The sequence below is a fragment of the Peromyscus eremicus genome, chromosome 9, assembly GCF_949786415.1.
Source record: "Peromyscus eremicus chromosome 9, PerEre_H2_v1, whole genome shotgun sequence".
NCBI lineage: Eukaryota > Metazoa > Chordata > Mammalia > Rodentia > Cricetidae > Peromyscus > Peromyscus eremicus.
Genome location: NC_081425.1, coordinates 70,658,243 through 70,682,008, shown reverse-complemented (window position 1 = coordinate 70,682,008; position 23,766 = coordinate 70,658,243). Strand labels below are relative to the sequence as shown.

Sequence of the window (23,766 nt, the reverse complement as noted above, 5' to 3'; positions counted from 1 at the left end):
GAAAAAAGAAGTGGTCTATGCTATCAACTTCATTGTTCTTTGTTTTGGTTTGGTTTTGTTTTTGTTTTTAATGTATGTTGGTGTTTTGACCACATGTACGATCTGTGTGATCTGGAACTAGAGTTACAGTTTTGAGCTGCCATGAGGGTGCTGGGAATTGAACCCAGGACCTCTGGAACAGCAGCCAGTGCTCTTAAACCTCTGAGCCATCTCTCCAGCCAACTTCAATGTTCTTAAACACAAACATTATCACAGGATTTGTTTTAAAACCCCAGTAGTGCCAGGCATGGCGATCCAGGCATAGCAATCCACGTCTTTAATCCCAGCATTCAGGAGGTGGAGGCAGGTGGATCTCTGAGTTGAAGACCAACCTGGTCTATATAATGAGTTCTAGGCCAGCTAAGGTTACATGGTGAGAACCGTCTCAAAAAAAAGCAAAACAAGAAATTTAAAAGAAGAAAGGGAGGGAGGGAGGGAGGGAGGGAGGGAGGGAGGGAGGCAGAGGAGTGCCAAGAAGATGGCTTAGTGGCTAGGAAAGCTTGCTCTCAAGCATGAGGACCTGTGTTCAAATCTCCAGTGCCCATGTAAAAAGCCCAGCACAGATGCACGTGCCTGGAACTCCAGTACTGGAGGGTAGACACAGGCAGATCTGAAGAGCTTGATGGCCAGACAGCCAACACAGCTGGCTTCTGGTTCCGTGAGAGACACTAGCTCACGGCAACAAGGCAGAGGAAGGCACCCACACCCTTCTCTGGCCTCCTCACTCATGCACACGGGGATGTAGACCTGCGTGAACAGCTGCATGTATGTCACACACACAAAATAAGTAAAAGTTTAGGCCTGGATAGTTGGTTCAGCAGTTAAGAATACAAACTGCTCCCACAGAAGATCTGAGTTCAGTTCCCAGCACCAGCGGCTCTCTACGGCCTGCAATTGCAGATAAACTATTTTGTATAATACTCAAAGAGAGCAGTGTCATTCCAACAGACTTTAGAGATCTTAAAACCAAGAACCCTTATAACAGGAGAGAATAAGGAGACAAAACTATAGGGTAAGTTTTTTCCAAACAAATTTAATTTTGTTCCAGCACTAAGGAAGAGGAAGAACTTTTTCTTTTTTTTTTTTTTCTTTTGAAACAGGGTCTCACTAATGTAGCCCTGGCCAGCCTGGAACTCACTATTTAGGATCAGGCTAGCCTCGAACTCATAGAGACCTACCTTCCTCTGCCTCCTAAGTGTTGGGATTAAAGGTGTCCCACCACACCCATCAGAATTTAAATCTAAAAATTAAAAAAAAAAAAAAAAATGTTCAAAAATGATAGAAAAGTTAAGCCCCTCAGCAATAAATAGTAAACAGATATATACATACATATTAGACTCAGGAAGGAGGCAACAACAGGGATCTTGGGACTGTCAAAACATCTCCAAAGTTGGGGAAAGAGTCTCCCATAACAGGGTCCCAACAGTTCTGAGTGCTCTGTCCTCCCTCTCAGTCAGCACATTTGAGGAGGCAGGAGGACTAAACCAGGGTAGTGACGGCTCTGCTGATGGCTGGGATACCACAGGGAAAAGAGCCTCCAACTATGTTACAGGGCAGAGGAAGAGAACTCTCCATTCACAACACCCCGGTGAGCTTCTCTCTGGGCCTCCACTCCTCCGCCAGGTCATTCACACTGTGGCCTGGAAGCCACGGTGGCAGTGGCTTGGCTGTTGGAGTTCTGTGGCTTTCCATTCACCACCAGGAGCAGAGGCGTCTCCACTCGCACACTGGAGAAGGAATATTCCTAGAAAAGACAGGCCAACTCATTACAGACCAAGGTCAAGTAACTTATCCCACCTACCCTTACCCCTGCACGCTCACTCCCCTCACCTCTATCTTACACTGAATAAAGGTGAACAAAGAAGACAGTTCCTGAGACGGACACGACACCAGCAATACAGGTGTAAGAATATGACAGCCCCCATTCAAGAAAAGCAAATTGCTTGCCCGGCCTGAGAAAAGGGAGCCACCAGCTCTCGGAGAATCTGCCCTTCTCCACAGTTTCTAGAAACAGATAGCAGCCAGCCAGAAGCACGGGGAACTTGCTAGTCTCTATGTAAAGCCCCAAATTAAAACTGCCAAGTACAAATTAAGATTACTTCTTTTTTATGTTCATGAGAAACAGACTACGTAAAGGAATTTAAGCACCGTCCTAACAGCGGAAAAGGGACCAGCTCATCTTCCCAGCTCAGAAGGATGTTGAGCTGTGTGGGCTACTGGAGGAACCTCACCCAAGAAATGCTTGATTGGCAATGTGAAGCAGGCTTTTCTAAGCCACAGCAAAATTCTTACGAGTTTGTTGGTTTTTGTTGTTGTTGTTGTTTTTTAACAAAGTCCCAACAAGAATAGGGGTGTAATACAACTATATGTGTTTACATATTTATATATGTAAATAAGTTTACATGTTTATATATAAATTTACGTTTATGTATGTAAATACAAATATATATTACACATGCAAACATGCATGTAAATAATACACATGAAGGCACACATGTATAAATAATATACACACAAAATCACACACATATCATATACATGTAAATACACAGAAAAAAACACATGTAAATAATACATATAAACAAAAGCATATATAGCACACATATGTATACAATGCATATACACCAAAGCATGCATATTACATATGTGGATATAATACATACACACAAATGTACACACACATCACACACATATATATAAAACATAAACACATACATCACACATGTATACAATACATACATACAAAAGCACACACACAAATATGACGCATACACACAAAAACATACACATATTACTCATTCATATATAATATACACAAAAGCACATACATATCACACATATATATATAATACATACACACCAATGTTCTCATCAGACACATATATAATATATACACACAAACACACACATGTGTATAATACACATACACAAAAGCACACATATTACACATGTGTGTATATAGTACTATGCTAGCTAGTTGGGGTTTTGGGGGGAGGTTTTTTGTTTTTTTGGTTTTGTTTTGTTTTGTTTTCGAGACAGGGTTTCTCTGTGTAGTTTTGGTGGCTGTCCTGGATCTCACTCTGTAGACCAGGCTACTCACACAGATCCTCCTGGCTCTGCCCCCTGAGTGCTGGGATTAAAGGTGTGCGCCACTACCACCCGGCTTGCTAGCTAGTTTTTATGTCATCTTGACACAAGCTAAAGTCATCAGGGAAGAGGGAACCTCAATCGAGAAAACGCTCCCATGAGATGGCCCGTGGGCCAGCCTGTAGTGCATTTCCTTGATTAATAATTGATGGGGCGGGCCTATCACGTGGGCGGTGGGCCTATCACATGGGCGGTGCCGCCTGTCCTGGGTGCTGTAAGAAACCTCCGAGGAGCAGCCCAGTCAGCAGAGTTCTTCCAGTCTCTGCACCAGTTCCTGCCCAGTTGCTGGAGGACTGGGATGCAGAAGTACAAGACAAAACAAACCCCTTCCTCCTCAAGCTGCCTTTGGTCCTGGTGTTTTAATACAACCATATTTCTACGGTCTGTAAGACAAGTACATACACACAAAAGCAAACACATATCACACACATATACAGTACATACACACAAAAGCATACACATATCACACACATATACAGTACACACAAAAGCAAACACATATCACACACATATACAGTACATACACACAAAAACATACACATATCACACACATATACAGTACACACAAAAGCAAACACATCACACATGTATATACAGTACATACACACAAAAACATACACATATCACACACATGTATATACAGTATATACACACAAAAGCAAACACATATCACACACATATACAGTACATACACACAAAAGCAAATATCACACACATATACAGTACATACACACAAAAGCAAACACATATCACACACATATACAGTACATGCACACAGAAGCACATACCTATCATATACACATGCATTACTTTTACTTCCATGTTTTGAAGAGAGAAGTTTGGTGCTATTACAGAGACGGTGCGTTAGAGACTCCTGGACATTACTCACCTTTCCCTTGTGCTGAATTTGGTGATGCCGAAGGTTGGGCTCAGGAATGGCTACAGAGTCCCCAATGAGCACTCCCCAGCTCTGCACCACATTATACACCATCACTGCATAGCAAGGACCATCTGAATCCACCAAGCCAAAGGTGCTTCCAGGTTCATGTGGGTTAGAGAGGGAGAGAGAAAAAACATTAAAGGTTTGTGGGCAGGAAAGAATAGAAACAGTGTTTTAAAATACAGCAAAATAACGAATACATTCTTGGTCACTTAGAAGTCTACAAGTATTATTATCCACTATATACATTTGAATCCTCATTTATCTTGGGTTTTATACCTTTAGGAAACATTAACAAGGCTCAATAATTATGTCACTTTACTAAGAACTTAGACACATATACACTGAGGTCATTCAATAAATGTTAGTAACAAACTAACCCAAAATATTGCAACTAGATCATTATTCCTGGCCTAACAATTTAACTAACGTAAACTGAACCAAACCCTCTACAATCACTATCAATTTAGGTTGATTCCACAAACTTTGATTAACTACTACATATCAAGCACTGTTAGCAGTAAAATACTAATCCAGCTGTAAATGACCCATAATCTAGCAGGAGTCACATAAAAACACAACCACTTGGGTTGGGGAGTAGCTTGGTGGGAGAATGTTTGATTGCTGGGACATAACTACAATTCCAGCACACAGAAAGCTCACAAGATCCCAAGTTCAAGGCCATCTTGAAATACATAGAATTTACAATCAACCTGGACTATGCAGTAAAACCCCATTCCAAAAAGCAAAAGGGAAAATAAGGAAAAACAGGGAGAAAATAGGGAAAACCAGCTAGTTAAAACAGGAACACCAATCCCAACATGGTAGCACAAGTGATCCCAGCATTGGTGAGGGGAGGCAGGAAAAATACTCATGCACACAAAATGAAATTTTAAAAAATGTTTTAATGAACACATAAGCCATAGAGCCAGCAAGATGGCTCTGCAGGTAAAGGTGGTTACTGCCTGGGATCAAACTCAGAACACGTGCAGTACAGAGAACTGGCATGTATCTCCCAACTGCAGCATTCCCTCCTAATTAAAACATGGACTCCAAGAGGGAAGGGAAGGTTCACCATCCTCAACATGCCACATGTGCAGGAGGACATAAAAAGTGGAAGATTCTTGAGGGCCAATAAGGTAAAAGGGAGTAAACAGTTGCAGTGGGTAGACTACGCAAACTTCAGAAAGAGAGAGATGTGCTGAATGCATGCTGCTCCATAGAGAGCACCAGTTTTCAGTTTTCAGGAGTCATCACCCATGCTGGAGTGGACTTTCTGGTGACGCAGGTGCTTTTGGTCACGCCTGCTCATGTGAGTAACCCCTCACCCATACTCCTGTTTGTAACTGCAATTAAAAAAAAAAAAAAAAGACTCATTGGTTCACCAAATCGGACATTGGTGCAATCGTTATTTTTGTCTGTCCTGGCTTCTCTTTCTGGTGAAAGTAGACATGTATGCTGGGTCTTGCAAGGAAAAAAAAAAATCTGTCACACAAGTACCAACTCCAAAAAGTTGTCATCTGACCTTCACATACATGCCATGGCACAATACATGCATGATCACATGTACACACATAATAAAAAAGGGGGTGGGGGTAATTTAAAAAAGAAAAGAGGCCCATCATGCTGGTGCACATCAGCTTGAGAGGCAGAGCCAGGTGGTTCTCTATGAGGCCAAGGCCAGCCTGCTGTACATAGTGAGTTCTAGGACAGCCACAGCTGCACAGAGAGACCTGCCTCCAAAGGAAGAAGAAAGGTAAGTGGGGATGCTATAGAACCATATAGCAGGAGCGTGGAGACAGTGGTGGTCCACTGCATACAGATCACAAGCCTGTGACCCAGCGTCTGGAAGACAAAGGTGGGTGTGGGAGATAGGAAGGTATCATTGCAGGGCTGAGGCTAGCCCAAATAAACAAACTACTGCAGTAGAAAAGAAGGAACTCAACCAGAGAACAAGAAGTGTGTGAAGGACCAAGCAGGCACAGTACTCATCAAGTACTCATAGTACTTGAAAACTCCAGGGTTTTCAAGATTTTTTTCCTGGGAAGATGGTTTCGTGGGTAAGGCGCCAGCCACTGAGGCTGACAATCTGAGTTCATCCCCAGGACGCACATAGTGGAAGGGAGAAACCAACTCCCCAGATTCGTCTTTGACTTCCACACATGCTCCTCGGCACGTGCACACCCACATCCGCACATGAAATGTGAAATGAAATGTCTTTAAATTTTTTCTCAGTAAATAGTCTAACTCCCTCCTTTCCTGGACTGTAAGCATGCTCTACATGTGTCCTTTCCATTTTTTCCTCCCTCCCTAATCACTTATGCCAAAACCCAAATAAATGAATAATAAAATGCAATCTCTCTGCTCAACAAGTTCCCTGCCTGAAAAGACAATTCTTGAACTACAGATATGAGAATACAGAGCTGGTTTTGTTTTGCCACACAGAGCAAACTAAGTAACAATAAGTCAGAAAACAAGTTATCTGTATATTAAAAAAGAAAGAAAGAGAAAGAGATAGGGCAGGGGGTGGAAAAGAAAAGGACAGAACAGAACAGAACAACCCTGAAAGCGAAAGCAAGACCCCAGGTAAGATCCCAACCAGACCTCTACTCTAACCTGAAGCTCACCTTCCAGAACTATCTAGAAACAGACTCCAAATTTGTCTTTCTTCAACTCTATGATCCTGAACACTCAAAGAAAATGAAGAATTTTAAAGTTTCTCTGTCTGACTTTAAAAACAACCTGTCAAGGGGGCTGGAGAGATGACTCGTCGATTAAGAGCGTTTGTTGATCCTGCAGAGGACCCGGGTTCAGTTCCCAGGATCTACACGGTGGCGTATAACCATCCATAACTCCAGTTCCAGGGAAGCTGACACCTTCTGAACGTCACACACAGCACGCATGCATGCATACGGACAAACACTCATATGCATTTTTTTAAATGACCTGTCAGTTTCAGATAATCAATTTAGGAATTCACAAAGCACCAAAACAACCAAAAGGGGAAAACAACAGGCAATGGCAGAACCCACAAACGCCTCCGTCGTCAGACTGTTAGAGGCCAGCAAGATGGCCCATCGGGTCAAAGCGCTCAAGCCTAGCAGCCTAAGTTTGATCCTGGGACCCCACACGCTGGAAAAACTCGCACAAGCTGTCACACACATACACAAAATAAATATAACAGAACTGTATTGCTGTAAAAAATAATAATAATAATTAATTAAAGAGATTGTTAGGTATCTCCTAGACAAGGCTTGCACATGGAGCAGGTCCCATAAAGTAATAAAAGTCAGTAATTTGTAAAATGTCTTTACTGGCCAAAAAAGGCCAGGAAGTAAGAGCGGTTAGTTCACAGGGAGGAGGAGGTGAAACTCACAAGGGGACTTTCTCCTCTGTGGTTAGGCTGAACACCACCTTTCCCAGGACCACAGCACCACTGTTCACACCAGGCTGCAGCGTGCTCAGTGGCTTGAGCTCCAAGGTCACCTTCTGCCCAGAGGCTGACTGATAGCGCCCGTCGCCACAAGGGCCCAGATGGGCTGGACGCAAGCTTCCCAGCATGCTCTGAAGTTTTTTGGGTTTTGTCTTCCCCTGCAAAAGAAGGAAAACAGATCAGCTGGAAACTGGTATACTGACTGAGTCGATTCTTTCTTTCAACCTGCCTACCTGGCCACCACCACCTAGCCCTATTCCTTTTGGATTTGACCGACAGCTCAGTAGTCCTTAGCCATCTTTACCTTGCTCTCCAGGAGGCTGGATAGCCTAGTGAGGAATTCCAGGAGTTGTTGCTCTCGCTGCCGGGGCTCTGGCCACGCAGGGTCCAGTGCTGCCGCCTGAGAGAAACCCTCTAGGGCCTCCCCATAACTCTCTTCATATTTATGTAACTGTAGAAAAGTAAGCCAGATTATCAGTACAGACAAACAACCTATGCAGAGGAAATGCTACCGTGGACTACGAATCTAGAGAAAACGGTCTGCCCCTCAGCCATGCTCCCGTCCTACACTGAGCACCTTTCCTCTGGGCCAAAGCGAAGACGGTGCAAAGACAAACTCATTTCCAAGACTCTGAAGCAGTGAAGCACGCTAGGTAACTGTTACTCTATTCATCCTTAAAACCAGAAGCCTCCTAAGCCATCTCCCCATTCTCTATGTCCTCTCCACTGCCTCAGTCCCTCCCTTCCCTCAAGTGACTCTTCCAGGCTGAGGTCAAACTGAGCTAGTTCTTCCTAAGAAGAATCGGGCTTTTCTCTCATGGTCTGTGTCCAACTTTGTCCTGTATAACTAACTCGGTTACCCTCAGGAGTTAAGGCTCAACTGTCTTTTTTTTAAGACATTTTTATTTGACAATGTTTTGCCTGTATGTATGTGCACCACATGTATGCAGTACACTCAAAGGTCAGAAGGGAGTATCCGGTCCCCTAGAACTGAAGTTATAGCCGCATAGGTGCTGGGAACTGAACCCAGGTCCTCTGCCAGAGCAGCAAGTGCTGTCAACCTCTAAGCCATCTCTCCAGCCCCTATATGTTCTTTTTAGTCTACCTTCAGATGACCGCCACCCACGGGCCTTACCGTCGCCCTGTTCAGATGAAGGTCGGGATTGCTAGAAGCTTTCCTGTCGACCTTCTCCTACGATGGGATAAAAAGATCATCAATACGTCCTGACTCGATTTTAAGGATACCCAAGCTCAACATGTCCCAAATTCCATTTCCTTAGAAAAAACTAGAGGTTCTTCCTTGCCAAAATGCAATCTCTACCCCCGCTGCTGTTCATCAGTATCTAAGGGCATGGAACATCACTCTGCCTCTGAAGCCTTGAAGATATAAAGCTGACTGCATGTGTGGAACTTTAAAATAGAATTATAACTAACCCACACAGTATTACAAAAATAGATGAAAGATAAAAACATGAAATAATTCTGATTTTTTTTTTTTAATTAAGTCATGACATAGATACAAACGAGGAAAGCCTAAAGCAGAAACAGTGACTTAACCCAGCTCCTCTGCCACAAGCATGGCTCCAAATGTAGGCAAAGTCATGCTCTGGATCAAGCTCCTTTATACAGACACAGCAAGTCACATTCTGACTCTAAAACGGATGGACAAAGCTGTAAGACAGCACAGAGAAATGTGCTGGGAAAAAACTGCAGTGCTGAGGTTTTTTAATTATGTTCAATGCCTGGGCACAGCAACATGAACGAAGATTATTCAAACAGCTGTTTCAAAGATGTTTTTAAATGCAGAAGAGGAGAGTAAGACCTAAAAACAACTATGTGCTGGGCGGTGATGGTGCATGCCTTTAACCCAGCACTCAGGAGGCAGAGGCTGGTGGATCTCTGAGTTCGAAGCCAGCTTGATCTAAAGAATGAGTTCCAGGACAGCCTGAGCTACACAGAGAAACCCTGTCTCAAAAAAATAAATAAATAAAAGAAGAAGAAAGAGAGAGAGAGAGAGAGAGAGAGAGAGAGAGAGAGAGAGAGAGAGAGAGAAAGGAAAGAAAGAAAGAAAGAAAGAAAGAAAGAAAGAAAGAAAGGAAGGAAGGAAGGAAGGAAGGAAGGAAGGAAGGAAGGAAGGAAGGAAGGAAGGAAGAAAGAAAGAAAGAAAGAAAGAAAGAAAGAAAGAAAGAAAGAAAGAAAGAAAGAAAGACCTATGAGGCAGAGGACAAATATGGAATTTTGAAGGCATAGTCTTGAAAATGTAAGTATTCACAAAATTAGCATAAAGAGCAGGCATGTCTATAAATAACACCAGCTCTAAGGAGGCAGAGATGGAGGGATCTCAAGTTCGAGGCTAGTCCGGATTTCACAGTGAGACCCTGTTTATAAAATAAATAAATATATAATTTGGGGTAGAATACAATTCCTCTGCCCTCTGGGCAGTCTCTGAACCACAAGCATAAATTCAGCATAGCTGCTTCCTTACTCTGCCACAAGGTGCAGTGAGCTAGAGTAAGTTAAACAACAAGTTTCTATGTCACAGAAACCTGACCGCAAAGAATAGAGATGAATATGAAGGCCACCTAAAGAGCATTCAGAATGTAAGTGTGAGCCTTCTGACAGTGAAGAGACAGGCACTCAAAGCCTCAAGGAACCCACCCCCCAGGTAAGTGTCATCAATATAAACACGGCTTAGACCACAGAGTGACGTGTGAGCTCCACTGTGTGGCTTCCTGGAAACAGCGCACACTAAGCCTAACTGTGGGAGACCCGGAGCCATGTCATGTAATTTATCTTGGAACCACTACTTAATTTTCAGAGCTTCCCTTTTCTTTAAAATTATATTTTACTGAGCTTTTGGTCCTACTAAAAAGAGATGAACATGCTAGAACAGGCTCCATGATTTCTTTATGCATGCCTGTAAGACACTGAGGCAACCCGAGGAGTTACCTGTCCCCAAGGCACCGTCCCTAATATCTTATAAAATGTCACCTATGTAGACACGTGAGCTGCTAGCAATCTCCACCAGCACTACTCCCTGAAGGAGCCCAGGAAGGATAACCCGCTCCTGATCCGGCCGCTGCCTCTACATCCGCCCCAGGTGATCGCAAGTACTTACTGCTTGGGCATAGGCACTGAGGGCTTGCTGGGAGATCTTAGGGTTCTGGCCAGTATTGAAATAAAGAGAGAGATACGCATTCCCCAGGATATCTGCAAGAGCAACAGCAGTGGGCCATCTCAGAGCCCAGTCCAAGATACGACCAGCAGCTCTCGGAAGTCTGTATGTTTAAAGTTTTTATTAGCATATATTACTGTATATAGTAATGAGTTTCACTATGACAGTTCCATACATGCATAGGATGGATTTTGATTGTACATATGCCCTCCCTTACCCGTCTCTTGTCCCCCTTCCACGTCCACGGATCCCCTTCTTCCCAATCAATGCCTCTTCCACTTCCATCTTTCTGTTTATTTTAACCCTCCGTGGCATGGGCACCTTACCAGTGGTCACAACACAAAAGAAAATGTCTCTCTCCCCCAACAACCATTAACTACCTATACATCCTCAGGGAGGGGGAGAGGTTTTGTAAGCCCTGCTGCAGGAAAAAAAAAAATGTGAATGCAGGTTTTGTGCCTGCAGAATTTTCTTTTTAAAAAGCTCACTTATTTTTATTTATGTATATGAATATCAGTGCACGACACCATGCAATGCCTGTGGAGGCCACAAGAGGGCCTCAGATCCTGTGGAACTGGAGTTACAGACAGTTGCAAGATGCAATGCAGATGCTGGGAATTGAACCTGGATCCTTTGGAAGAGCAACCAGTGCTCTTAACTACTGAGCCATCTCGCCAGCCTTCCCACCCACCCCACCCCCCAAGTCAGGATATCATCAGTGTAGCCCTGGCTGGCCTCAAACTAACAAAGATCCACCTGCCTCTACCTCCTGAGTACTGATACTCAGAAGTCTACTTCTGAAAATCCCTATCTATTACCCAAACCACGTATTACACTGTATTGACTAGTTAAAATTCTACTGAGATAAACAGATAAACATGAACTCTCAACAGATTTGACAAAAGTCCTGTGTGCTAGATTTAGCTAGGGGTGGGTTGGGGGTGTTACACTGATTTTGGGTTTTTTTTTTTTTTGGGGGGGGGGTCACTTGACATAAGCTAGAGTCATCTGAGAAGAGGGAGAATCAATTGATAAGATGCCTCCATCAAATTGGACAGAAGGTATGTCCTTGGGACATTTCTTGATTAATGATTAATGTGGGAGGGTCTAACCTACTGTGAGCAGCGCCACACCTGGACAGGTGGTCCTGAGCTGTATAAGAAAGCCGGTTAACCATGAGGCTGGAAAGCAAACCAGTAAGCGGCATTCCTGCTTCAATTCCCATCTCCAGGTTCCTGCCCTGACTTCCCTTCACAGTGGACGGACGGTTATATGCTGAAATAAATGCTTTCCTCCCCAAGCTGCTTTGGGTCATGATGTTTATCGTAGCAATAGAAGGTAAACAAGGACACCCTACACTGCTTACGGGGAAGCGTAAGTCTCCTGTCTTAGATCAAGAGATCCAAGAGTCCCAATGGTAGCTCATCAAAATAAGTTTAGAGGGGCTGAAGGTCACCTCAGCAGTTAAGGGTGCCTGCTGCAGAATCGTAAGGGCAGAGGCTGGATCCCAGCACCCATGTAACAAGCCAAGCATCCAGCACACATCAGTAACTCCACCTAGGGATGTAACAGCAGCGTCTTCTGGCCTTCACATGTGCGTGGGCATTCATACATGCATGTGAGACACACCACACACACACACACACACACACAATTTAAAAAAATAAATAAGTTTAGGGCTTCACAGCTGGACTCCTGGTGGTTCTAGTACGTAGCCACGGCGGAGCACCACTACCCTACCAGCCTGGAGATCTTTTCCTAACACTCACACCAGGAGCGGCCATCAAGGACATCCATCTGCACTGCCAACTTAGCCTGTCGGACACTGTCCATGACATGACGAGAATGTTCATCTCCGGAGTCAGTCTGCAACTGGCGAAGCACCATGGACAGGTTTTGCAGGGAGACCTTGTTCTTGCACTGTACGTGGAAGAGACACACACTCAACTTTCCCGACCCCACCTCCCCTCCAGCTCCACACTGGTCTCAGCTTCTCCTAATTCCACTCTTTTGTCTAAATTCTTGCCTCTAAGTGCACCTTCGAAGCCTACGGATAACCCTGGATGCTATTTTCTTCTCACCCAGGCCAAACCTGATCCCCTCCTTCATCCCTTCTCAGGCCTCTCTTCCCATCCCAGGTCTGTTCTCCACCCTTTCTCCCTTCTGATTCTACTCTCCCCGTTCAGATTCATTTCTGACCCAGTATCTTCTCTTAAGGAAATTCCAAGAACCAAAGGAATCCATAACTTCCCAACTCTGGGTGGGGAACGGGCAGCTCACATGGGTGAGGGCTCCTGAGAAGCAGGTGTGGGCAGCCGCAATGTCCCCTTTCTTCCAGTACACCTCACCCAGCTGGTTCCAGGCTTCCACCAGCTCAGGCTCCAGCTTCACAGCCTTTGACAGAAGCGCCTCAGCCTTCGGGCTATACTCGGGAGTCACATTCAGGGCCTTCCCCCTCAGCATGAGAGCCTGTGCCTCACCCTGGACAGAACCTAGGAAGACGAGGTAAAGATCGAGCAGTGAGACACCAGGGAATTTTTTTCTCGGCTGGAGACTCCACCTAACCTTAGTGCAGACCCAGCTTTGCTCCTTCCTGGGGATCCTCTTGACCTTCCCTTCCAGCTCATCCCCATTCCTTTGTGTCAGCCACCAAGACCCAGAAACACTTTTTATACCTGGGACCCCCAGTGGGCACAGCTGGTTGGGACTCAGCAGGAGATTTTCACTACTCTCCATCACTAGGGCTCCTGCCTCAGCCCCGCAGCTCCCGGCTTGCAGATGCCCTTCCTCCCACCTGATTCCATTCACTGGTGACTCCTCTTTGTGCAGACCCAGGGCTCACCTAGCCACTTCATCCCTGTCTCTCCAGGCACAGTCTTTGTTTTACTCTTACTGCAACCTACTTTACACACAGGAGCTCCTCCACCTATCATACTTCCAACTCCTTGGGGACTCTTGGTGTGGACCCATCCCCTTAGGTCTCTCCCTCAGACCAAATCTATAAATAATAGAAATACAGAAGGAGAAGAACCCCAGATCAAAGGCACAGAAAATATTTCCAACAAAATCATACAAGAAAATTTCCCCATACTAAAGGGAATGCCTACCAAGGTACAAGACGCATACAGAACACTAAATAAAATGCACCAGATCACATACGTGGTGGTTTGAATGTAACTGGCCCCCATAAGCTCATAGGGAGTGGCACTATTAGGAACCATGGCTTTGTTGGAGTAGGTGTGGTCTTGTTGGAGGAAGTGTGTCACTGTGGAGGTGGGCTTTGAAGTCTCATAGATGCTCAAGCCACACCTAGTCAATCCAACCACTTCCTGTTGCCTGCGGATCAAGATATAGAACTCAGATCCTGCTCTAGCACCAGGTCTGCCTGCATACCACCATGCTTCCTGCTATGAGGATAATGAACTAAATCTATGAACTCTAAGTGAGCCACCACAGTTAAATGTTTCCCTTTATAAGAGTTGCCATGATCATGGTGTCTCTTCAAAGCAATAGAAACCCTAACTAAGAGACAAAAATCAAAACATTAAATGTACAGAATATAAAAAGAATACCAAAAGCCCTGAGGGAAAAAGACAAAGTAATATACAAAAGCAGGCCCAGTAGAATAAAACCTGACTTCTAAATGGATTTCTCCAAAATCCAGAAGGACCTGGAAGGATATTCTACAAACTCTAAATGACCAGAGATGCCTATCCAGACTAATATACCCAACAAAACTATCAATCACAATAGAAGAAAAACATCCCACAATGAAATCAAATATAAGCAGTATCTATCTACCAATCCAGTTCTACTGAAGACACTAGAAGAGAAACTTCAGTCTGTAGAGGGTTTTAACCATACCCAAGAACATGAAGAAATAATCCCAGAACAGCAAATCAAAAGAGGGGGAGAATCCACAACATAACAACAAAATACAGAAATCAAAAAACACTGCTCATTGATGACTCTCAATATCAATGGCCTCAACTCCCTAATAAAAAGACACAGACTAAGAGAATGGATTAGAAAACAAGATCCATTGCTCTCCTGCATCCCAGAAACACACCTTATCATTAAAGGAAGACATCACTCAGGATAAAAGGATGGGAGAATGATATTCCAAGTAAATGGATCCCAAAAGCAAGCAGGTATAGCCATTTTAACATATGACAAAATAGACTTGAAACCAGACCATTGAGAAGAGCTAGGGAGGGACACCTATCGGTAACACCAAGAGGACACCGCAATCCTAAACATCTATGCATCAAACATAAGGTATCAAAGTTCACAAAAAAAAAAACCACTACAGCTAAAATTACATAGTGACCTACACACAGGGACAGTGGGTAAATTTAATACCTTACTCTTGCCAAGAGACAGGACACGTAGACAAAAACTAAACAGAGAAATGCTGGAGTTAAATAATGTCATAAATCAAACGGACTTAGCAGATGGTTACAGAACATTCCACCCAAACATAAAAGAATGTACCTTCTTCTCAGCACCTCATGGAACGTTCTCCAAATGTGACCACATACTCAGACACAAAGCAAGTCTCAATATATGTAAGAAAACTGAAATAACACCCTGCATCCTATCTGACCACAATGGATTAATGCTGGATATCAACAACAACAGAAAGTATAGAAACTCTTGGACACTGAACAACTCACTACTGAATGAAAAAATGGGTCAAGAGAGAAATTAAGAAGGAAATCAAGAATTGTTGCTGGAGAATTTCTCTCCAGCTCCCACCACCAAGTCCCGCCAGTCTCAGGGCCCACTTATAAAATAAACACACAGACTCTTACATTATTTAAACTGCTTGGCCATTAGCTCAGGCCTGTTATTGTCTAGCTCTTACTCTTATATTTAGCCCATTTTTATTAATCTTTACTTTGCCACATGGCTCATGGCTTACTGGTACCTTACATCTTCCTTGTCCTGATGGCGGCTGGCAGTGTCTCTCTCTCAGCCTTCCACTTCCCAGAATTCTTTTCCTTGTCCCGCCTATACTTCCTGCCTAGCCAATGGCCAATCAGTGATTTATTTACTGACCAATCAGCACCACACTTGACATACAGACCATCCCACAGCACTTCCCCTTTTCTTTTCTTAAAAAGGAAGGTTTTAACTTTAACATAGTAAAATTACATATAACAAAACAATTATCAAGCAAGAATTACAGTTACAGTATTAAAGAAGAGATCCTATCTATCTTATATTTGTAAGTTTAAGGTTTTATATCTAACTTATCTTTTATTATAACTAAGGAAAATTGTAAGTATCCAGTCTTTAACCACATCAAAGACCTCAGAAGGATATATTACTACCTGAGAAATCGAGAAGGATATAAGCAACTTTTAGGAGTCTTGTAGGGTAGACAGAGACAGCTGGCAGCCTGGACAGTCATTCAAAGTTCTCTTGTAAAGTTGGGGCATCTGTCTTCAGCCCACAGGCCTAGAGTCTCTTATTCATTTTTCTCTGTGTCTTGTAGAATGTCTGGCAGATTTCTCTGCAAAGCAGGAACCTGAAGGACCATTTTGTCAAGCAAAGTTCAGTGGTCACCTTTCTATGGGTCCTGCATGTCCAGTTGATCAGACAGTCCAGGCAAGAACAGTTTCTTGCCCAAATGGCTATTTTTGTCAAGGTGAAGATAAACTCCATATGGAGTGTCTTCGATGCCCATCCTCCTCTCTGAAGTAAATCGGTGCTGTCAGGAGCAGACATGTCTCACTGTCCAAAAAGTCTAAATTTTTAAAACATTTTAAATGCCATATTCTGTAGGTCTTTGAAGTGTTTGAAGATTACCTATCTATCTGAAATATATCTATGTATACCTAGAAGACTTAACTAACATGGCTACAAATATTATCATAGATGACTAACTATTAATCTATTTTTTAATTATCCATTACAATTTTAAATGAGTTACATAAATATAATACCTCAAACAAGAATAGAAATATATATATAGTATAACAAAATTAAGTTTAAATTTGTATCAATAAACTAAAATCTGTAGCAATGTAAAACATTTTAAACAAGTTGTTATTCTTTAAAAGTAGGTTCATTAATCTACCCTTTCATCCTATCATATCTAAACTATCCCCTTTTTTGTTTTAGAAAGAGATTGTATTTATAATCAACCTGATTTAAATAAAAATATTGTTTTTTTCTCTGTCCCACAGCAGAGGGCTCTTCTGATTTGGGACACAAGAATCTCTTAACCATTTTTTTTTTTTTTTTTTTGAGCAATATGTCTGGGTTTAGAGGGGGAGTGAGCCAATTCCATCTCTAAAGCCAGCTTGGTATATTTGGGAATTTGGGCGTAGCTTCTCTTACTACTTCCTGCTGGAGGGGGGCGCTGTATCTTCTGGAGACAGAAAGAAAATTTTAGGATCATGGAGTAGTCCGTGAGGCTGTATATCTGAGCCAGTTGACTTGAAACCATTCTGGATGTTGAATCATCTGGGCCATGGTGTCATTGGAGACCTTTCAGGGGGTCTTGGCTGGTCAAACCTGATGTATCTTAATCTGGAACAAATCCACAGTCTCTGGCTTTCTGTGGAAACAAGAGCAGAGACTCTCTTCCAAAGCAACATATCCTTATATCCAAATTTTGAAGTCAAGGTACCTTTAAAATATACATTTTGGCATAACTCAACAGCTTTTACAATCAAATGTTTTTCTGCAGTTACGAATATCAAAGAGAACATAATCCAGATTCTTTGTGTGGTAGCCATCTTTACGTGGCTTATTTTTTTATATTAGCGTGAGCCTATTGCTTTAAACTGTAGCCTTCTAAGCCTGAAACGGCACTGGCGCTGTGGCTGCTGGTTCCGCCCACTTCAGCTTCCCAACATGGCGGCGGTCCGCTTTCCGCCAGCTCTGGGAGCCATAACTCTCAGAAATAGTGGGTCTACACTTTTACCAAAGTAGCGTGTAGCCCAGAAACCTCTTTTTTTGTTTTGTACTAGCAAAGGCTAAATTCACCACACAGTTTAATGTGCTACTTGCAGAGGCCTCATTCCCACCATACTGCAGGTCGAGAGCGCACGCTAGGAACCCGCCAGTAGCTCAAACCGGCAGCTGCCGCTTATTTGAGAGAGACAATTAGGAAGCTGTTTTTAGGTCCGTTTTAGAATCTTTTTTCTAAGTTTTTAGGTGGAAACTCTTGCCACCACGTTGGACGCCATTTGTTGCTAGAGAATTTCTCTCCAGCTCCCACCACCAAGTCCCGCCAGTCTCAGGGCCCACTTATAAAATAAACACACAGACTCTTACATTATTTAAACTGCTTGGCCATTAGCTCAGGCCTGTTATTGTCTAGCTCTTACTCTTATATTTAGCCCATTTTTATTAATCTTTACTTTGCCACATGGCTCATGGCTTACTGGTACCTTACATCTTCCTTGTCCTGATGGCGGCTGGCAGTGTCTCTCTCTCAGCCTTCCACTTCCCAGAATTCTTTTCCTTGTCCCGCCTATACTTCCTGCCTAGCCAATGGCCAATCAGTGATTTATTTACTGACCAATCAGCACCACACTTGACATACAGACCATCCCACAGCAAAGAATTTTTAAGAATTGAGTGAAAATGAAAACAAAATATACTTAAATTTATGGGATACAATGAAGGCAGTTCTAAGAGGCAAGCTCATAGTACTACATGCCTATATAAAAAAATTAGAAAGATTAACTAGAAACTTAATAGCACATCTGAAAGCTCTAGAACAAAAAGAAAAAATAACACCCAAAAAGAGTAGACAGCAAGAAACAATCAAACTCAGGGCTGAAATAAACAAAATAGAAACAAAAATAAATAAATAAATTACAAAGAATCAATGAAATGAATAGTTCGTTCTTTGAAAAAAAAATCAGTAAGATTGACAAACTATTAACCAAACTAACTAAGAGACAGAAAGAGAAAGTCCAAATTAATAAAATTATAGATGAAAAGGGGGCATCACAACAGACGCTAAGAAAATCCAGAAAATCGTAAGAACAAACTTTAAAACTCTACACTCCATCAAACTGGAAAACCAAAAAGAAATGGATGAGCTAGAGAATTTCCTAGATAAATAGAAGCAATAATTAAAAGTCCTCAGCCAACAAGACTTTAGAGCTGAGCTTAGGAAAGAGACGGCGGGGACTTGTATCAGGTTAAAAGATTAGGACTTCAGCCAATGAAGTAGTTAGAATCTTTAAGAACACCTCAGCATCGGGTGTGGTAGCACAGGCCTATAATCCCAACACTGGGAGCCAGAAGCAGTAGATTTCAAGGAGATTTCAAGGCCGGCCTAGTCTACATTCAAATTCTAGGACAGGCAGGGCATCATAGTGAGACTCTGTCTTTAAAAAAAAAAAAAAATAGAGGCAGAAAAATCAGGTAAGCATATAAAGATTGTTGCAGAAAGTATATTCTTTTATACCATTTGCTATAATCAAACCTTTGGAGTGACAGAGTCCTATCCCCCACAGGAGCATGACAATACTCTGGTCTAACCTACATCAGCCACACACAGGATATCACACAGTCCACAGAGAAAGAGTCAAGCACTATCACACTTGAGTAAAGGGCAGGAGGGCGCATGCCCCTTGGTGCTCATACCCAGTACTTCCTCCATCTGTTGCAGGGTCTTCTCCATCTCGTCCCGCACATCCTGCTGCTTCCGCCCTGCATCCTCAACACTGTGTGTCTCAAAGTAGCTGTCTCGAAATGAGTAGAGTTGATCCACCAGTTCCTAGAAAAGAAACACAGAATCATTCAACAGAGAGTACCAGACAAGGAGATTTTACATTAACTGTGCAGCCTCTGGCCTAGCCACACTGGTTCTCTTGCCTCATATGAGGCACAGCACAACAAGAAGGTTCCCAGTCCTATCAAATGTTACACATCAGGAGAAAGGGCCAGGACCATAGGATCTCATGGTCCCAAGCTGTCCCACACTTTGTACTCAGCATTTACATATGTACCAATCTCTCACAGCTCAAGCAGGGCTTCCCTATGACCACACCACAGGCGGGAAACAGACACCTTGAGACTTGAAATAAACCAAAATCAACTAGACCACTCTATCTTATTCTGGTCCCCAAAACTTTGCAGTTTAGCCTTAAAGCTGGACTTCTGAGTAGGGGAGATGGCCTCCTCAGTAAAGGCAAGCGTCTGTGGCCGAGCCTGATGACCTGAGCTGGGCTCCCAGAACCCACATGGTATAGAGACAGCCAACTTCTGCAAGCTGTCCTCTGACCTCTACTCATGTACCCTGGCATGCACCCCAATACATAATTTTTTTTTTAAATATCAGTCATGGTGGTGCAGTCTTTTACATCCAGGTCTACAGTTTCAAAGAAACAAAACGGGGGTGTGGTTTGAATAAGAATGGTCCCACAGGCTCATAGATTTCAATGCTTGGTCACTAGGGAGTGTCACTATTTGAAAGGATTAGGAAGTGTGGCCTTGGGGGAAGTATGTCATTGAGGGTAGGCTTTGAGGCTCTAAAAGCCCATGCCAAGCCAAGAGTCTCTCTCTTTCTGCTCCCTGGGGATCCAGATGTAGAACTCTCAGCTACTTCTCCAGCACCATGTCTGCCTGAATGCCACCATGTTACACCATGATGATAATGGACTAAACCTCTGAAACTGTAAGCAAGCCCCGATTAAATACTTTCCTTTATAAGAGATGTTGTGGTAATGGTGTCTCTTCACAGCAATAAAACATTAAGCGCGCACGTGCGGGGGGGGGGGGGGGGGGGGGGGGGGACGACACACAAAAAAATGTACTTGTAAGAAGCACTGTTTTCTCATGGATATAGATAGCATGCATAAGGCTCTCCAGGTCTCATCCCCAGAAACACACACACACACACACACACACACACACACACACACAGAGAGAGAGAGAGAGAGAAAAGAAAAACAAAACACTCCCAAAATAAAACTCCACTTCTTGTTTTAAAAAAATTATGCATTATTTTTTCACATGCTGATACATGCTATACATGGCCTCTCTAAATATGACAACCTGTAAGGAAGGCCTGTTTTCCACCACAAGCCAGCCAATCTGAACCTGGTGACCTGGGTATCGTTGGAGGGTTTTGGAAGATTTTATTTGTTTGCTTGGGGCATCTTCTGACTCTCTTGCATTTTCTCATTGAGTAAATGTTAAATGCTTCTAAGTTGTCCCGTTATGCCAATAAAACTATTTCACTAATCTTTCCTGAAACCAAATAACAGAGGAAACATACAGCCCAACTCCACTAAATTACATCAACTATCACCCTAAAGTCATCCACCTGTTTTTACTATCACCATTCTAGACTAAACTAGCTTCCTTATGTGACTGGACTACTGCAATAACTTTGTAACTGGTCAATTTGCTTCTACTCTATCACAAACTGTTGAGGAATTCACCACTACAGACAATAAAATCTAACTCTTGTCCAATACCTACAAGAAAGTATGAACTGACCTCCCACAGCCACTGCACCACAGACTCCATGTCTTACCCTCCTTGTCCCCATATTCCTCAAGCCATATGACTATCCTCCAACTATGAAGTTCACCCTCACCTGGACCTTCTTTCCCCCTGCACCTGCATACTTTCCTCAGATCCCCCAATGACTCACTCCTCAGCATCACTGGGATAAGGGCTTAAATGCCAACTTCTCAGAAAGACCTTCCCTAACTCTCTGTCCTAGTTTACTTTCCACTTCTGTGATTAAAAAAAAAAGAAGATGACCAAAAACAACTTGAGGAGGTAAGGAAAACACACAACTTAGCATCAACCTTCAGGGAAGTCACAGCAACAAATCAAAGCAGGCCCTGGAGGCAGGAATTGAAGCCAAGACCATGGAAGAGTGCCGCTTACTGACTTGCTTTCCAGGCTAGTCCAGGACCACTTGCCCAAGGTGGCACTGCCCACAGTGTACTGGGCCCTCCTCCCACATCAATCATTAACCCAAAACATGCCCCACAGACTTGCCTACAGGCCAAATGAGGCATTTTTTCAGTTAAGGCTCCCTCTTCCCAGATGATTCAGCTTGTGCCAAATTAACAAAAAAAAAAAAAAACTGACCAGCACACCACCTAAACCAAAGTAACTTCTTCCTCCCCTCCTCTACAATTAATCACTTAGTTTCCTTCAGCGTGCCTATCATTTTATTTTATATGTCCTATTCATTCACCACCGCCTGGAATCACCACGGTGCATTCCCATAATGGAAAGAATTTCATGTTGATTAGGGTTTAAGTATTAGAACAGGGGTCATGACGGGCTCTCATTAAATACAGTGGTATTAACAAATCCCTATCTGCTGTATGTAATTCAAAGCCCTAGCCTGAATAAAGAGAATAAACTGACACCTTCTTCAGTAGTGCTTTTAAACTTTCATATATATATGTAATATATATTATATAATATTACATATATATATATTATTCCCAGGAAAAACAGGTCCTGCAGAGACTGATTTGAGCACATACTTAAAGTTAGGATTTTCAACAAGTTCTATAATAAAATGGTCAAAATGGTCTGTGGAACACAATTTTTGGAATTGTTTTAAACAGAGTTCTAAGAAAAGTCACAACCAACTTCCTGTCATGTAATGAGCATGGCCGCAAATTCAGAATGAGGTCTTACTGTCTGGTTTTTAGTTGATTAGGTTTTTTGGGACTGAACAGTTTTCTGTGGTGGCAAAAGCAATACAAATAAGTTGTTAAATGAGAGTAGAAAAACGTGAAAATACAAAGTGATTTTCATAACCACTCCAAATAGCCTCGACAAACACTATTTGGTATAAAGCTTTGTTTTGTTTTGTTTTGTTTGTTTTTCCTGTACAAGCAAATGTACATAGTGTGTGTAAAGTCTCTCTGAGGATAGGATCAAGAATCTGATGTCTAGCTGGGCGGTGGTAGTGCACACCTTTGATCCCAGCACTCAGGAGGCAGACATAGGCGGATCTCTGTGAGTTCGAGGCCAACCTTGTCTACAGAGTGAGTTCCAGGACAGCCAGGGATACCTAGAGAAACCCTGCCAAATAAATAAATAAATAATCTGATTTCTGCCAGTCACACTAAGGAATGAAGTTAATCAAAGTGCATGCTTTGAGTGTTATTTTAATGCACCCAAGGAACAAAGAAACTTGATCAATGCTTTAAAATTTGTTAGAACTAGCGGGGCATGGTGGCTCACGCCCACCACTTGGGAGGCAGAGGCAAATGGATCAGCGTGAGTTCGAGGCCAGCCTGGCCGACAAAGAACCAGAGCTACGAAAAAAGACCCTGTCTCAAAAAAGAAACAAACAAACCAATGGTTAGACGTATATAAGCATAGTTCTAGTTTAAATTCCAGGATGTCGTAGACTACAAACTGAGTTCCTAAGGATTAAGAAAAATCCTGATCACTAAAACAAAAGTAGAGACACAAAGTGGAAGGAAACTCCTTTCTGCCTTTCTTCAAAAGTCACCTGGGGAGAGGGTGGGGTTAAGAGATTAACAGAGTAAATCCTAAAACTAACAAACCAGGGCAGCTGCTCTGCAGTCCATCCCTGAGTGTGGCCAAGTTCAAAGCAGAAAGATGCAGAAGAAATGGCTGCTGTGGAGACCGAAACAACTCCGTTAACAGCCGAGGCGACCTGCCACTCGTTTACACGCTACTTGTTACCGAGGAATCCCGACCCGGCGGACTTCCTCCGGGCTCTCACCAAGCAGTCCGCAGCACAGGCTGAACCCCCGTCCTCTGCCGCCCCGGCCCTGACCGCTGCACTTCCTCCTTCCAGAGCAACCAGGCAAAGGTTTTAACTCACAGCCTCACCTGCAATTTCTGCAAGACGCGCTTCGCTTCTTCCTCTTCATCAGCCATCATTCCAGCCACTGCCGGATTCTCCTCCCCCAACTTTGTAACCACAGAGACTCAGCCGTTCTCACGATGAAACCACAGCGACATCTAGAGCTCGGAGGCCCGCCTGCCCCTCAGAGACATGCTACAAACCAACTTCATGCAAAATTAGGTAGCTCGAAGATGCGC

At 43.2% G+C, this 23,766-nt stretch overlaps 1 protein-coding gene across 1 annotated transcript; it reads right to left on the bottom strand.

Moving 5' to 3' along the window:
• Window positions 1-479: 479 nt before the first annotated feature.
• On the bottom strand, window positions 480-23,629 carry Ttc5 (tetratricopeptide repeat domain 5). Its single transcript, XM_059273710.1, has 10 exons — window positions 23,554-23,629; window positions 19,351-19,483; window positions 13,015-13,226; window positions 12,504-12,654; window positions 10,678-10,769; window positions 8,695-8,751; window positions 7,864-8,010; window positions 7,503-7,717; window positions 4,076-4,220; window positions 480-1,783 (listed from the first exon to the last, which is right to left on the bottom strand). Exons 1-10 carry the CDS (start codon window positions 23,602-23,604, stop codon window positions 1,664-1,666), a joined length of 1,323 nt encoding a protein of 440 aa, XP_059129693.1. The 5' UTR covers window positions 23,605-23,629; the 3' UTR covers window positions 480-1,663.
• Window positions 23,630-23,766: the final 137 nt, after the last annotated feature.

Excerpts from the sequence above, each read along its gene's own strand:
- Ttc5 (XM_059273710.1), bottom strand. The coding sequence starts at position 23,604 with ATGATGGCTGATGAAGAGGAAGAAGCGAAGCGCGTCTTGCAGAAATTG. Across the intron at positions 8,752-10,677 it reads TCAGTGCCTATGCCCAAGCA|GAGAAGGTCGACAGGAAAGC; the intron begins GTAAGTACTTGC and ends ATCCCATCGTAG. Across the intron at positions 8,011-8,694 it reads TTCATCTGAACAGGGCGACG|TTACATAAATATGAAGAGAG; the intron begins GTAAGGCCCGTG and ends ACTTTTCTACAG.